Genomic DNA, 17499 nt, shown 5'->3' with positions numbered 1-17499 from the left:
TAAAAACATCATTAACCTGGTATGAAACCAATCCACCAAATACCATGCCGGCAACTTTAGCACCATATTTTACAGCAAACAAATCTTAGTTTGACAAACACATATTACGCAAATACAGATGCTGTGTGTATACCTTGGCGGGTAAACTGGCAGATGAAAGCTCTTTGGGCGGTGCAGGAGTGAGTGCTGGGCTGGCCGGCACTGTCCAGTGACACACAAACGTTTCCGGGCAGAAGACTGGCCCTGTCTTTCGCCCCCTCGTCACCCGACTGGACCTCCGAATTGTCCACCCAGCGCAGAACACGAGGGGAGTTTTTATCACTCAAACCCAACCACACGCCACGCTCCCTTCAAAAAACAATATCATCAAAAATGAAAAGATGACGCCAACCTGCATGGTTTACCAACAACAGCTGAGTTTCCTCTGTCACATTAATGCCCACAAAATGATCAAATGTATACAGTACCTAGTAATGCACTTTGGATTAAATAATTTGGCAAATGCATTGTTGTAAATGCAATTATGGCCAACTTCAGAGTGAAGTCAGTCTATAGTTTGTCAAGTGAGTAACATGAGCTTTAAGTTTTCAGATTGCACATGCTCGGTTAATAAAGCCACACATTTTTGTGCCTGTGCCCGTATTAATAGATTGCAGTCTTTGTTTACTCATTTTCATGTCATTCCAAACCCATATGCTGTTATTTTTCTGTGGATCACTTGTTTTTTTTTTTTTAAAGGGCACATATTACGCAAAATCCACTTTTACAAGATGTTTGGACATAAATGTGTGTTGGCAGTGTGTGAACACAACAACCCTAAAATGAAAAAAATCTCTTTTTTAAACCCCATTAAGCCTCATTAGATTATGCTGTTTTGATTCTCTTGTTAATGTGACATCACACTGATAAAGCCCTGCCCACAGCCACTGACTGACTGGTTAATTTGACCCAAAAGTTTTTCTAAATGTGTTTATTAGCACATTGTAATGCTGATGCGGCTAAAGACAAATAATATAAATTATTTTTCTTCTGCATTTGTACTTTATGGTCCAATGAATAGCTCAAAATCTGAATCCCGAATTCCAATTTTCCTAAATTTAGAGTTTCTACTGACTTTCCACTTTATTATTTCAATTGTATCTACTTGATGGCAATACCAAACACCTTCTTTTCCAAAATATTTCGACTTGGAATGAAACACAAAATTGCATCAAACAGGCTGTAAATCAATGAAATGACTTCAATACAATGTCCCAATGGAACTGAAGCCAAGCCGATGGAAGCATATCTTAATGTTGTGTTATTGAATCTGACAGGACTCTGATCAGCCATAGTTTCATTTGCTTTCAGACGAAACTGAAAACACACCAAACATAAACAGCTCTAATGTGGTGGAGCCAAAATCTCACATCTGCGACAGCTACAAACGAAAAAAAAAGGAAAGGAAAGCAAGGGAAGAAACAAATCCTTCTGCCACAAAAGAAACAATAAAAAGTATTAGTTTTTTTGTGTGTTCTTACATAAGAAAAAGTGGGTGGGACGTGGGTGTATTCGGGGTATGCGGCCCATCTGTTGCAGGTTAAAGAGCTAAAAAACACACACGTACTCAACACTCATCCAGTCTGTCTGCCGACCCGTCGTCCTCACGCTCGCTCTGGTCAGTGGAAGTTCTACCCTTAAATTAATGATGGGTGTGGAATGAAGTACAGGAAACACACCCTCACATACACACTTATACTCCTATAGCTAAACACACATATCTGGTGTCTCCGCCCTCTTGGAGTGTTACATATTTCCACAGCTGTGCTTCAGCAGATGTATAACACCAGACTGAATGTGTGTGTGTGACGAACGCAAAGTGTGTGTTCCACCTGTAAACATTACTTTATATCACTGAAGTGCATTGCCGTGGTGCACATATAGACCAGCAGTCAAAAGTTTGGACACACCTGCTCATTCTTTATTATTTTACTATTTACAATAAGCATCATTTTAAACCCTAAAGTAACACAACGGTCTGTATGTGAAGTTAAAGGGTATCTCGACTATGAATACTTGTATGCTTTTTAATACTGAATTTTACCCTATGGAGGTCGCAACTATCTTTCGCACATAGTGCACTGTGGTTCTCACGAGAATTTGTATGTATTCGTACAGCTAATTCGTATGAATTGGTACAAAGTGAATCATACAAAAAAAAACATACAATTATCATAATAAACAATATTAAAACCCAGACCCTAACACCACCATCACAGGGACAAAATCCTAAAATATGTACAAATTGCCATGAGATAGCGATGTTCACAGATGGTTTTATCAGAGGCACATGTAGTGACGCGAATACACGTCTGAGTGGAACTTAAAGGAATAGTCAATCCATTTTCCATATTAAACTATGTTATTACCTTAACTAAGAATTGTTGATACATCCCTCTATCATCTGTGTGCGTGCACGTAAAGCTGGAGCGCGCTGCGACACTTCAATAGCATTTAGCTTAGCCCCATTCATTCAATGGTACCACTCAGAGATAAAGTTAGAAGTGACCAAACACATCAACGTTTTTCCTATTTAAGACGAGTAGTTATACAAGCAAGTTTGGTGGTACAAAATAAAACGTAGCGCTTTTCTAAGCGGATTTAAAAGAGGAACTATATTTTATGGGGGAATAGCACTTTTGGGAGTACTTCGACTCACCTGAAAAATCCGCTCCCCTTCTACCTCTCATAATGGGAGGGTGTTACTCCGCCGAGTCGAAGTACTCCCAAAAGTGCTGTTCCGCCATACAATATAGTTCCTCTATTAAATCCGCTTAGAAAAGGGCTACGTTTTATTGTGTACCACCAAACTTGCTTGTATAACTACTCGTCTTAAATAGGAAAAACATTGATGTGTTTGGTCACTTCTAACTTTATCTCTGTTTGGTACCATTGAATGAATGGGGCTAAGCTAAATGCTATCGAAGTGTCGCAGCGCGACCCAGCGCTTACGTGCACGCACTAAGATGATAGAGGGATGTATCAACTCTTCTTAGTTAAGGTAATAACATAGTTTAATATGGAAAATGGGTAGAATATTCCTTTACCTTGTGGTCTCTGTTTGTTTAATGGTCTGACTAGTTGCTTAATGAACTCTTGAACAAATACCTTGCCAAAAATAATAAATGTTTTGGTTTCTTAAAGACGAGGGAAAATGGCGATCATGGATTACCGCTTTTTGACAAGAGGTTTGGCAGCCGATCTGTAGTTAAGATTGCATATATTATAAAGTACACATTTTACACAGTAACGTTAGCTAAGTGTAGTTTTTGATACGCTTTAGTTATGATTTTAAGGTAATCTACATGCTGTTTATTTTGCTTGTTATCAGAAATAAACTACTATAAAAAGGACTTCTTTTTATTGATTCTTAGCGGAGTTTACCGGAAATTACTTGTGTTTTTAATTTTTTATTATTTGTTTATGTTGCTACTGCTAAAACATCTATAACGTGTAAAGGTTGTCGCGAAATATTAATAAAAACTATAGGAAATATAAGAGCCGCACCGATATATCGGCAAATAATTAGTATCGGTCGATATTTTTCACACTATGGGGGTTATTTGCCAATAGTTTTAAAACAGCCAATAGTCAATAACATTCACAAAATGTAATCTTAAGAATTTAATTAATATAACAACAAAACTATCAGTATCTGTATCAATATCGGTAACTGCAGATATTAGTCTGAATAATCGGCTATCGGTAATAAAATGTAATATCAGTGCATCTCTAATAAATACTATGGTATCTACTATAGTTTTTCATGCAAGAATGTTTTCCTCGCCACTCCCACCTTCTTACCCCTCAGATCATCTTTATTTTGATTGTCTTTCATTTGTAAGTGTATATATCATTTATATTAATCTCTGATTTGTATTGTTATGGCTGAACAGAAAATGTTAATGTTCTTGTATTTTTTTAAAGTCATGCAGGTTTCAAGACCACATGCCGCCACCTACTGTGTGCATTTATAACTCTCATCTTCGTTTCAAATAATTTTACAATCTTCTGATTGAAGACTTGTTTACCTCGCTGTAGCGGGTTGATTGCATCCATTTGACGTCATGTATTGTGATGTAAACAAAATGGCGGCCTCCAAGTGAAAGTTTAGTAAAACGATGACATCTGTACCATTTTAAATTTCACATTCTTATAGCAAATCCCAGTCTTGATCTATTAGACCATACATGTGTTTATAGTCGAGGTACCCTTTAAACCTTTGACTGAAAGTCTGGGGAATCAAAAACTGTTCAATTGCATCACTGAGAAAAATCTCATAGGTGCTTTATTTAGTGTAGGCAAGAAATTGCTATCTGGTGGATTGACAAAAACGTGCACTCCTTGACAATGACATTAAATAATGGAAGCCAATCAGATCGAACCTTGCTGTTTCTTACAAATATGTTATGTACGGTGAAAAGTATGTTGCAGTATGTTAATGGTCCAGTGTTTCTGTAGCTCAATGGCAGAGTATTGCATTAGGAGTGCAAAGGTCATGGGTTCGATTCCCGGGGAACACTGTATGCTGATAAATAAAAGTACAGTATGAACTGATGGCACTGTAAGTCAAAAGTATCAACCAAATGCACACAGATGAATCGATACATAGAATTCCATCTACGCCAAGACTGGTTCATCCATAACTGTGCTTTTTCTTCATTTGGCAATCAGGTCATAAAATCTCCAGAGAGGTTACACACTCTTTATCTCATGTCTGAATAATCGCACACAGGTTGGATGAACATCACACCTCTCTTTCTCTCTCTCTCTCTATCATATTCTCAGCCTCCCTCGCTACATTATTCCAAGATCGGTTTCTGAATAGATTACAGAAAACAAAAGCAGCCAAAAGCACAGAGCACTTTCCAGCTCCTGGTGGCGAGATGTGCGATCAGAAGCCAAAGCAAAACACAGATGTAAACAAAATAAAAAAGACGAAAGAGTTTTTATGATGTGCTTAAATGATCTAAAAGCTGGTTGTGAGAGCTGAAAGCCCACCTGCTACAGAGCAAATATTATATGAAATGTGAATAAGCGGCTGCTAACCAGGGATGCAGATTGGTTTGGTGTTAGAAACCGGGTGCCCACATTTTGGTTAACTTCAAATTCAAGGACCTTTCAAAGACTTTCCAGGTCCAATACCCTCAAATTCAAGGACTTAATGTGGGGACACATTTCAAGTGAGAGCAAGGTTACATTGTGTTACATTGTAAGATACATTGTTACAGTTCCCATGTGCCAAACACAACTTTGCAGAAAAGCAATTTATACAGAAGATATAAGGATTAAAAACTACAAGTTGAGCATGTGTGCAAAAAAAAACCATTTTTTTTCCAGATTCACAAATTTTCAAGGATTTCAAAGACCCGTGGGAAGAAAACTGATACTTTTATCTATAATCAACCTCTTTTATTTATATTAAGCAATTGGCAGGTATGTGTGTATACCCATGAACCTGATATACTGCCCTGATAAGTACAGACGATTTAAGAGCGTGTGGGGCAGGTACACGTTGTAACCACTTTGTGCGCCAGGTTCACGTTGTGACACTTCACACTATCAAAGTCTTTAGTCTGCTTGTGAACTTTTGAGAGTCTGTGTTTTATATTTGGTTCTGAATGTTCCGGCTTTTGAATATTTTTAACTCTTTTGTTTATAGTCTATTCCTGTGACTCACCGAGACTCAGTTTAATCTATTTATCGCAATTATTCAACAGGACAGAACTGACAGTGACTTTTTTCCAAACTGCCTTTGTGAAACTCTGGAGACCACTGTGAAGCAGCACAAATCTCACAATGGAAATCGTTTATTGTAGTCTAGCAACAAGAATGCTTTACTTTAGTGCCTTTAATGGCACAAACTGATTTTGATGTAACAAACAGATGTTTCTAAAGATTTGAGACAACAAAAGCAGTCATCCAATAGCCAACAATAGATCCTATAGATTTTCTTTTGTGCCAAAAATCATTAGGATATTAAGCACAGATAATATTCCAAGAAGATATTTTGTATTTCCTACCATAAATATAAAAAAATGTATTCATCATTAGTAAACTCGTCAATGGCGGGGAAAGAGTTAAGGTTGTATAAATGTCCTTAGCAACACATATTAACTCGTTAACTCGTCAATTAAGAGAAAACGCTTCCTGCCAATGACGAGTATTTCCGGCAATTCGAAATATCGCTATTATCTACAAGGTGGTGCTTTTCCGCAACTTATACGGGAAAGAGATCAGATTCAGAGCGATCCTCAAAACATACACAGAGTTCTTAGTCTATCAAAAGTCCTTCACAAAAATTGTATTATCTCAGCTTTTTGCTCAAAATTTTATGTTTTTAAAGAAACCTACCCATATTTGAGAGGTCATAAGAAGAGAACTAATCAAAGTAGGATGAAAGTTTTTTTTTTTTGAAGCAGAGAGTCTGATCTTTCATTTATTATATATATCTAAAGAGAAACATCTTCTGGGAGGCATTAAACTTTTGTGAAAATCATGAAAAATGCTACCGCTGGCTGGCAACTTTTATGATTTTATTAAAAGTTGCTGACAGGGAAAGAGTTGAAGGCGATTTTCTCACTATTTACAGTTTTTGCACATTTAAACAAATATTGACCTATCCTTACAAAACATAGATCAATAGAAAGTTGAAATTCCAAAATTCTGGAAAAGGGTGGCTGTAGAAAAGGACATTTCAAGAAACTGTCGACTCACTGTGTGATTCGAGGGGCCAAAAGGTCTCGGACGGTTTGGGAATGCACCACGGCGAGTTCTCCCCCGCGAGCTGAACAATTTCGACGTGCCTCCGACCAGCTGACTTCTTCCGACACCAACAGGAAACAGCGGGATGAATCAGCATGACGTATCGCATCTGGTACACAAAGAGGCTCGGCTGTAGAAAGAAAGATATTGATCATTTACAGTATATCTGTTTCTCCCTCCATATCACTAAGCTTTCTCTATACAATTTTATGTACAACTGTGATTCTCCTCTGGCCAACAATACAGTCCTCAAAATCCATTGCTGGGTTAAATATAACACATTTTCAACCATTATGCTGTGTACACACCAAATATGAAGCATCGTGCTTCTCGTTCTAGATTACTAGATTACTTCATTCGCGTTTTTCGCACCGTTCAATATCCAGTCTATTTGCATCTTTGCATTTTTTGCACCATGCAATATACAGTCCATTCGCATCTCTGCATTGACATTGTATGTAATCTATTCGTGCAAATCGTTTATTTTGCCTCTGGTGTGTATGCCCCATTACTCGCAGGATTTAACTTTGCATCATGCAAATTTTTCGCTTGAGTTGAGAAGTGGGGTGTACATACCAAACGCGAATGAAACAGTTTGTGTGAGTAAATTACATACAAAGTCAATTCAAAGATGATAATAGACGCAAATTTGCGTGGGGAGATGCGAATTACGCACATTGGGCGCCGCGATTGCAGCAAACATGTGAAAAAAATCAACTTGACTGAAAAATTCACCTGATCCAACGTTAAATCCAGTGAGCAATGGGGCATACACACAAAACGCGAATTTAACGCTTTGCACCACTAGATTACATACAAAGTCAATGCAAAGATGCGAATAGACTGGACCTTGCATGGTGCAAAAAAAACGCAAATTGAGTGGCATGATTGCCACAAAAACACATGCTTTTCAACCCAAACACGGATTGTGCAATGTATGGTTAGTTGCATTTGAGATCCCGGACCACAATATCAGCCATAAGAGTTAATTTTTTAATTTTGGGATTTATACATCATCCGAATGTTTAAAAAAATGAGCTTTCCATTGATGTATGGTTTGTTAAGGACAATATTTGAAAATCTGAGGATGATAAAAATAAAAAAAAAATCCAAAAAAGTTGTCCAAATGAAGTCCTTAGCAACACATATTACTCCTGATAAATAATTTTTTATATATGGTAGGAAATTTTAAAATAATCGTAATATCCTAATGATTTTTGGCATAAATCTATAATGTTGACACATAAAATCTATCGCTGGCTATTGCTATCCATGCGACTTATGACTGGTTTGTGGTCCAGGGGCACATTTTATTATTTTTAGCATTGTTTTTTATCAGAAAAGTCCTGCGACCCAATTTTGGGTCACGACCAAGCATTTGCAAAAGTCTAAAGCAAGTGCACGAAACAGTGCACGAATCCATCAAGATTTCCTTTTCTAGGTCCCTACACTCTCCGTTTTTTGTTGTTCTCCTCTTGGGAGTAGTGTCGTGTCCTCTTATCTGTTCTCTCAAATCAAAACAATGATGGACAGTTCTCTGCGGGGCACAAAAATAAACCACACAATCTTCACATACCATCGTTTCAAAGGGACATAAATGCGAACTCAGCCTTTGTTATAAAAGATGAGATGTTTATGGTTTGATAGATCATAAAAGGAATAAAAAATCTAAGGGAGCCACATGGTTATGTCGTAGTCAGATTAGGAACTTGGTACAGAAGAGTGTTCTAACAGAGCCTGTCCTGATATCACAGCAAGATCAAATGATAAATTATATGAATTAAAAAGTAAGTATCAGTATCTCATAAAGCATCCCAGAATGCATTACAGCAGGGTTCCCCAAATCTTACCCTGGAGGGCCGGAGCACTGCATAGTTTAGCTCCAACCCTGATCAAACACACCTGAGCAAGCTAATCAATGATCACTAGAAAATCACAGGTGGGTAAGCTTGATTAGGGTTGGACCTAAACTCTGTAGTGCTCCGGCCCTCCAGGGTAAGATTTGGGGAACCCTGCATTACAGTATAGGGAAACGTTGATTGTAAAAACATTTTTTAAGTCTCACCTCTTGCAATTTCTCTCTCATCCTTTGTGATTCTCCAGTCCACAGTTATGCCAACTCCGCCCCAGTTCACCACAGAGACCGCCTCCTCTAAGCTCTGATTGGCTACTATCAGTGATGGGCAATGGAGCTCCAATCGAGGGGGAAGTTCCACGCTGACGTTTCCATGCGCGACGATCTCTTGATGTCCAGCCGCTAAACTCACCTGGGCCAGGTATCTTCCTGGGAGGCCGTACTTATGCCTCATGGTCGTATTTGGTGTGGAACTGTTGACTCGGGGTGAAAAGTCACCAAAGTCCCAGGAGATAGAGACAGGGTGGACGGAGGAGGTGACGGACAAGACTGCCTCCGAGTGGATGGATACGCGACGAGATGGAAGCAATGCAGAGAAGTTTACCTGCAGGAGGAAAGTTGGAAATATTTCACGCTTCCCAAGCGTTTACCCATATCTTTGCGTTTTTGCAAAGTATTGCATATAGATGACAACGTTGTCCAAACAATCGCATTTAACGAAGATACACTAAAAGACCAAAAACGGGGTAATACCCGTGTAATATCTAAACACGTAATATACATGCATGATAAGTTTATTGTAGTTTATACCGAGATGATAATGGTTTTAATTTCAAAAACATTGCACCTGAAAGACGTCATGCGCCACAGTCCAGCCACACTCCTTCATGACCAGCGGGTTAGAGCATGCCGCTGAACACTGAGACTCGCTGATGTGGTTGGGTTCAGAGTTGGTGCTACAAAGACACTCGTTCTGTTGACCCAGACCACCGTAACGCTGGCTCTCATGAAAGCATTTGGAATTGCATTCTTCACGAGAGAAATAGCCTGGATTGGATGAGGAGAAGATGACCAACTCAACACCTCCGGCGTGCTCCTTATCCTGCAGACAGCCGGCGTATGTCAGGGCTGACAGGGAGACCAATTAAAAGCTCTGAATTAACAAGGTTCTGAAGGATCTGTCAAACCATATGCCAGTCTTTCTTTTGATAACTTTGTAGGAACATGCATGAACTTTTAATATATATATTCAGATTCTTGGAAAGTGGGGTCCAAAAGTTTGAGACCACACAATGAAAATATGAAATTAAAAAACTATAAGATTTTGAGTAATTAAGACATAAACCGAAAACATTGCTGTAATTGGATTGGCCATGTGACACTCTAGGTTAATAGTTATTGGCCAGCCGTCCCGTCACTTACCACAGGTGTGTTCACTGACGTTGAGCAGTGGTTGGTTCTTCACCTCTGGTGGGTGGTCACAGAGCATGGAGTTGGGTCGCTTCACCTTTACACCCTGTTCCTGCAACCAGCTAACCAACCGTACTAATTTACAGTCACAGACGAATGGATTAGAACTCAGATCTCTGAGAGACAGAAAGATAGAGAAAGACAGATAGATAGATAGATAGAGAGAGAGAGAGAGAGAGAGAGAGAGAGAGAGAGAGAGAGAGAGAGAAGGAAAAAGAGAGACAGAGAGGGAAAGAGAGGTGGGAAGTTAAGGGTAAATAAGGATGTGGAGTGACGCAAGGGTTTATCTTAAGCCCGGTTTTGTTTTACATGTACCAATGAAACAGCAAATCACTTTATCCATATAAGACTTTTTCTCTATGCACAAAATCCTAATCTAGAATTGTCATATGTGGCATATGTACAGTAACTATTAGCTGACTGTCTAACTGTATATTTATATTTTCAGTTTTACAGGAATATGTGTGAGAATTAACCTGTGATTTCTGGGTAATAGACGTGTTTCTCATGTCTACTGACATCAGGATTCAACAGGATATACATATATAAATTAATGTTGCATGGGTATGCATTAATTTTGATAACTCGCACCTAAAATGTCTTAAAATAACCACCAGAGCAATGTCTGTGGTAACCGTGGTATAAGTGCAATTCGGATGCTTTGAATTATTTGAAAGTAATGCACACGCAAAGTGGTAACAAGTGAAGCGGAGTGCCGGTACACCATGAAAGTGAATTATTTAACAGTATTTTTACAGGGTCCTGTATGTGAGTGTTTGTGCGCTAGTGTGTTTATGTGTGAGTCAGAAGGTTATGCTCCGGATGCTGGACTCCAGCCTAAGGGTGTGTCAGTTACTAGATCTCATACACACTGATGCCAACAGAACATTTGATGCAACATCTTCAAAACAGATGTCTTAAATCCCAATGCAACACCTTCATTAGCACAAATTTACATAAAACAAAATTAAGTTGGATGCACTCCACAGTTCACAACCTCAAATATGCTAATACTGCTAAACCCTAACAGATGATCAGATCTCCACACATGATCACAGATGATGATCTCTACAGATGAGCAAATCCTTTAATGATTTAGAAACACCTCTGGTTTTAACGATTCAATATTTGAATTGAATAATTGAAAAATACTCAACTCTTGATTAATCTTGCAATTTACATTAATCTAGATTAGTTCCCTAGACTGCTGTTAAGGTTTAAAATAGCTTCACAGAATAGATGAGTATTAAAATCTAGATATGTTTTAAGGTTTACTATTGGTATTCAGCCAAGACTATGACACATTAGGATCTGGATTAAAATTAAATTTAGAGGAGCACCAAAATCTGGATTGCAGATTTGGTTTTAAGCTACCATTACATTATAAATGGGTATCATTTATTTAAGAAATAATTGATAACCGTTAAATTATTTGAAATAATGCACACCCAAAGTGCCAAGCTGTTAATGCGGCACGACGAAGTGCCAGTAAATACGGAGTGTGCATTACTTTAAATTATACCATGGGTCTGTTGAATGCTGTATTCTGATTGGTTGAGAAATGTTCCAGGGGTATGCTTTATTTTTCTATAACCACACACCTAACTTGTCAAACGTCTTAAAAATAGGCATCAGAGCAATGTTTGTGGTAAACATTGTTTATAAGCGGAATATTTGACTCTGGTCCTTTGAATTATTTGAAAATAATGCACACCTACGTTGTACGTGAGCATTACTTTCTTATAATACAATGGCCCGTCGTCAATTGTTATGTAATGTATTTAAAACACATGATTTAACAATACCATTGTAAATAATTTGCTGTGTGTGTGTGTGTGTGTGTGTGTGTACTTACATTGTAGTTAAATTAAATAAACGATCACATATTCTTTTATCAATGGTGGTGATCTGATTGTTGCTCAAATCTCTGCAACACAGAAAAGAAAAACATTTTGGGGAAATATTTATTTCTCTTCTTTCTTTCATGTCAGCCTCTCATTCTCTCCTCCAATATTTCTTTCATTTATCCAGTTAAACGAGTCACATCTCTTTACTATGCATTTTTTCTTCACTTCTGTCAATCGTTCCCTTGTTCAAGCGTTTTGGAGCAGCATATGGGAATGTTCTGGAGTGATTTTGGTCAAGCAGACAGCGATGTGTGTGTGTGCAGGAAATGGTTTAGTCGAGGCCTGAAGCGATGACGTTTAATTGGTCGTAATGGGTATGTGATTGCACTTACAGTGTGTGTGAGTGTGTGTGGGTGTGTGTTTATACACCCTGTACGTCTGTTACTGTTCAGAAACGTTCAGAATACTAAACAACAAAAGATTCAACAAATATTGAGACACATCTCTTTTAAACTGACTTTTTAAATTACTATTTGCTAAAATACTAACTTTCACTGGTTTGGTTTGAGCCGAAAGAGTCGCTTTCGGTGGATTTGTGTTCAGCGTTTGACTGTGTGCTTCAACAAAGACTGCAAAAAAGATCCGCCTACAGTTTCTCACCATATGAGCTCGAAAAAGTCTGGGAACTAAACCATACACACACACACACACACACACACACACACACACTTACAGCACAGCTAATGAGCCACAGCCATATATCCCATAAGGAACAGCGACAAGACGATTATTCTGGAGATACCTGTGAAAACAAATGAAGATTGCAGGTTACAAAGAGAAAGTTATTTCCTTATAAACAAAGAAACAAAACAACATTTATACAAGACACATCATTACAGACACATGCAAATGACCATGCACTTACAGCTCCTTAAGGGTGGTGAGGTGATCAAACAGACTTTTATCCACAGAGAGAATGAGGTTTCTGGACAGATCTCTACAAGAGAAGTCAGACAGACACAGTTAGAGCTCTCATGCTGATTTATATACCATCTGAAATACAAGAGCTGAGTAATATCTCTATTTTTTACATTTTGCTGAGATACAATACAGCTGAGATACAATACAGCTGAGATACAATACATACACAATCAGCTCCATATTTATGAATTTGCTCTGGAGCGTCTTAACAGATCATGGGCCAGATTTACTACCATCTTGCGCCAGCACAAACCATCATTTTGGCATTACATAACGACTGTTAGAATTGGCAAAAGACGCGCAGTTGATAATTAGCGCTGAAAAGGTGCGGCCTAGTTATTTTTGCGACTGACCTTTTTGCATATGCATTTCTAAGATTCCCTATCAGAGGATAAATTTATAGGAAATTATTAAATAATTCACCCAACGCAATTTAGTAATGTTTGCGCGTGTGATATGACTGGTATTTGCACCAGTATTTAACATAGAAAAAATGTTGCGCTTAAAATGGCTGCAATTGTTGCTGATAGGAAAAGGCATCAAAGAGATCATAGAGCGCGTGGTACATGGCAGAGGATTTTTTAACTCGTAACAGTTTATTTGGAATGCCAGAAGAAACATATTATTCAAAAATATTTGTGAAAAGGTTGCCAAGCCGCGTTTTTTTATTTGCTGGAGGAAATAAAAGGGGAGTCCCTTGAAGTCACACAATACCAGTTGTTTCAAAACTTCTTGTAAAAATTTTGCCAGCGTACTATGGCTTCATTAGCTGGGATTTTACACAGCAGATTTTCAGATGGGATGTCCGTGGTGCTTCAGGCGTTCGTAGAACACCCACACCCGCAAATGCATCAGCTCTGCTTATTTGCGACCCTGAACTAATTTGCGCTGCTCTTAGTAGATTGTTGGTCATTATGGAAATCAGCTGTTGCACCTGTGTTATTTCATTTGTGCATTTTTAGTAAATAACACATAGGTATTACCACTCCTATATGTGGTTTTTCTGAATTGCACTCTCACGCTAATTTGCCCCCTTTAATAAATCTGTCCCCATATTTGTTTAGTCAAAGAACCTTTATTTTGAGCGGCCAGACATATGTGCTAGATTAAAAGTAAATTTAAAATATTAAAAATAAAATAAATATTTAGCTTTAAACAACCAAGGGATATCCACCCTTTTAAGAAAGGCAGAACATTTTAAGTGACCAAATAAAAAATATTTACTTTTTCAATGTTTTTGTTCTCTCCATTCATGTTTTATAAGTGAATAAAAAAAATCTAAACAAAATCTTTACTTAAACTTTTATGAAAACATATACTTCACCAAATATAAATGCACTTTTGTCAATGCAATAATGACCAGCTAACTTTACATCACCTATATTATCTACATACCTACTTTCCAAATGAATACATAAATCCATACAACATATTATTGTGAGAGGAGCTATTATCTGCAAGAGATTGCAGACCGACTATAACACACGTAACCTAGTTGCTCTTATAGACGGTTTCATCGGACGCAGGTGCGGTGACGCGATATGCGTCTGGTCCGAACTGTACTTCCGGTTTCAGTTTTTTTAATTGTCTTACTATTTGCTAAACTGAACTCTTAAACAAATACCTCGTCGTTTTTGTTTCCTATGTAATCTATGTGTTGTTTATTTTGTTTGCTATATAAATAAACTACATTTAAAGTACTTTGTTGTTATTTATTCTTAGCGGCATAAGTTTGTCATACAATGAAAAAATGCATTATAAACACCCAGCCAAATTTGAATGATGAAAAAACGGCAAGTAAATAAATAAGTTCAAAAGATAAAAAGATAAAATAAAATCAAAATCTTGGATATGCTGGAAGTTTGTCCGCTGTCGGCGCTGAAACCATACCTACTCGCAGGAAAGCTGCTATCTCTCTTAACTTTCAAATGCTACAACCTGAATGGATGCTCATGTCGTGATCTGTTAGGGGTGGGGCCATGCTCGGTGGCTCCAGTACATCATCGAGTCATGATTTTAGTCCCGCCCCCCAAAAAATCCTGAACTCAGAAACTGTAAAAACGGTTAAGATTAACTCCACAATTCAGTACTACATAGTCTTTGTGGTGTGTTTAAGCAATACATTTATAATGTTTAGAAATTATTTACAAAGACTTTAATCATTTTCCTGCTTTCTGTGTTAAAGCTGCTTTGAAACAATTCAACAATGTAAAAAAGTACTGTAGAAATAAATCTGGATTGAATTGATTAGACATGACACTAGCATATAGCTATGTATGAAATTATACAGATTAGCAGTCATTATTCAAATAGCAGTGATTGACAAATTACATTCAAGGAGTTCAGACACCCATGTATAACATGTGTGTAGATACATTATCTGTTGCATACACTGTAAAACATTTGCTGTAATTATGCAGCTGGTTGCCAGTAACTTACTGTAGAAGATGAAGACTGAAAATATTTCATGTTCATTTAACTTTGAATAAACTGTTGCCAGTAAGTAACATAAATGTAAAATCTTAAGTAAGTTACTGGCAGCTAGTTGCCAGTAATGCCCAGTTATACTGTAATTTCTACAGATTTTTTTTACAGTGTACAAATGAAGGCATGATCGAAATCTCAACATTCACATAAACAAGCACACATTTTGAGAGATAATTACTCCTCTTTAAAGCTTTTCCTTAAGAAACACTTTGAATAATTGTCCTATTTCTAAATGCAAATATAATTCTGTACAAATCGGAAAAATGTGCACCTGTCCCTGATTTACACACCAATCAATAACGCCCGTAACGTAACCTGCATTAGCATCCCATTCAGAACCAACCACTGCAATTCACATAATATCCGTGTGTGTGTGTGTGTGTGTGTGTGTGTGTGTGTGTGTGTGTAAGATCCCAAAAGAAAACATCTGTCCATTCCAGACAGACTGCATAAGAAAGAGGGCGGAGACTTGCGCAACTGTGTGTGTACTGCTGAAAAGCTTCTGCTAAACTCATTATTTGATCAGTTTCTCCTCAACTGTTCACAAAAAAGAGTCACACTTACACAACATCACGTGACATCAGTGTGCAACAAAGTTAGTCTGTGTTTTTATTTAGAATCAGATAAATTTGGCATCTTTAGAAGGTTTAGAAATCTTTGTCTAAGCAATCTCTAAGTAATATCCGCAGCTCATACAGTTCCATTCATGTATGAAGCAGGTTTGAAGATGGGTCGACAAGAGCAACCAGAGAACAGTCTTGAAACTTCACCTTCAGTTATTTTAAGTCCTGTGTTGGTTAAAAACATTTCCACCTGGATCAGAGCTGATGTTATTTTTTGCTACTGTACCTTTAAGATGTACTGTTATGATCGTCTAATCACTATGCAAGTGTATGCATATGTATATAAGGGCTGATATATGCTAATGAGCTGATGGTTGTGACATAATAACCACAACGATTTCTAAATCTGCATTTTTTTGTAGTTTAGTTTTATTAAATGTTACGAATAGCCATCAAGAATATTCTGTTTGAATTTTTTCCCCTGATTTTTTCTTTGAAAATCTTTGTTTTTCATACGACACCTTATCATTAATTCATTAATTTAACTATTTGGTTTATGTATTATTTATTGATTGCATAAGAAAGCAGCATTCTGAATCAGATGATTTCCATACTGGCTGACTGTGGATAAATGAGAAAGTTGAACTGACAGACGTGGACTTGCTGTAATACGAAGTAGGCTACAGCTCACGTGCGGCTCAAATTTTCCATGCAGCGCCTGCAAGGCTTGATTTAGCATCCAGATGTACTTCGACAAATAAGACTCCATTGTGTTTTTTTTTCTGAGACTGCCTACAAGTTTAATAACTACAGCTGGAATGAGATGGTTTCTGATGATCTTTCCTTAGAAGGCAGCGGCCTATGAAGACAGCAAACAGCAAGACAGCTCACTTAGTTTTGGAACAGAGCCGGAGATAAAAGAGCAGTTTGTGGGAAGCGAACATTCCTTCCTGTTTAAGGGAGTTCCCACAATGCAGTGAGTCAATGCAATACGAATCTTTGACATCATGTTTCTAAACTGAGGCTACCAATGATGTCACATAGAAGACCCTTACAGATGACATCACAGAGTACCCTGACTAATAGCTGGCATAGGGCTGAAAGTGAAAACTATATTAAATGAATAGGAAAATGTGAGCTAATGCTTTCAGATGATGATTTATTATGTTTTTTCAGTTGAACCAGCAAAACAACAAAACCAGTTTAGACCGGGTAAAGCTGGTTTTTGCCAGGGCAAGCACACACCTTCCACCGAGAATGCAGCTCTAGTTTCTCTCTAACATAAAGCGCCAGTGTGTGGTCATATAATGTGACCTCTTCAGTTTATATTAGCAGAAGTTAAGCTCCTGTGTGCAGCTCCGCGCCAGAGCCTGAGCCCCTCGGCAGAGCTGCGCGAGGAAGCCACAGTGGGACATATGGTTCTGTTTAACTCTACCAGACATGCGGATTTCACCTTATAAGGGCAGAGGGGCCGTCTGGTGCCACTTCTTGT

At 37.9% G+C, this 17499-nt stretch overlaps 1 protein-coding gene across 2 annotated transcripts in view; it reads right to left on the bottom strand.

Moving 5' to 3' along the window:
* pkd1a (polycystic kidney disease 1a) overlaps positions 1-17499 on the bottom strand; it is a 76216-nt gene that overhangs the window by 48106 nt on the left and 10611 nt on the right. For both annotated transcript variants that reach the window (XM_065295118.2, XM_065295117.2), the window contains exons 2-9: positions 12902-12973; positions 12710-12778; positions 11985-12056; positions 10082-10245; positions 9507-9787; positions 8870-9263; positions 6757-6934; positions 134-348 (exon numbers count right to left, since the gene is read on the bottom strand). In XM_065295118.2, the coding sequence (XP_065151190.2) occupies positions 134-348; positions 6757-6934; positions 8870-9263; positions 9507-9787; positions 10082-10245; positions 11985-12056; positions 12710-12778; positions 12902-12973 (1445 nt within the window). The remainder of the gene's footprint in view (positions 1-133; positions 349-6756; positions 6935-8869; positions 9264-9506; positions 9788-10081; positions 10246-11984; positions 12057-12709; positions 12779-12901; positions 12974-17499) is intronic.

Source organism: Paramisgurnus dabryanus, chromosome 4, assembly GCF_030506205.2.
Source record: "Paramisgurnus dabryanus chromosome 4, PD_genome_1.1, whole genome shotgun sequence".
In the NCBI taxonomy this organism is placed as follows: domain Eukaryota; kingdom Metazoa; phylum Chordata; class Actinopteri; order Cypriniformes; family Cobitidae; genus Paramisgurnus; species Paramisgurnus dabryanus.
Note: the sequence above shows the minus strand (reverse complement) of the source record. Positions and strands in the feature narration are given on the sequence as shown.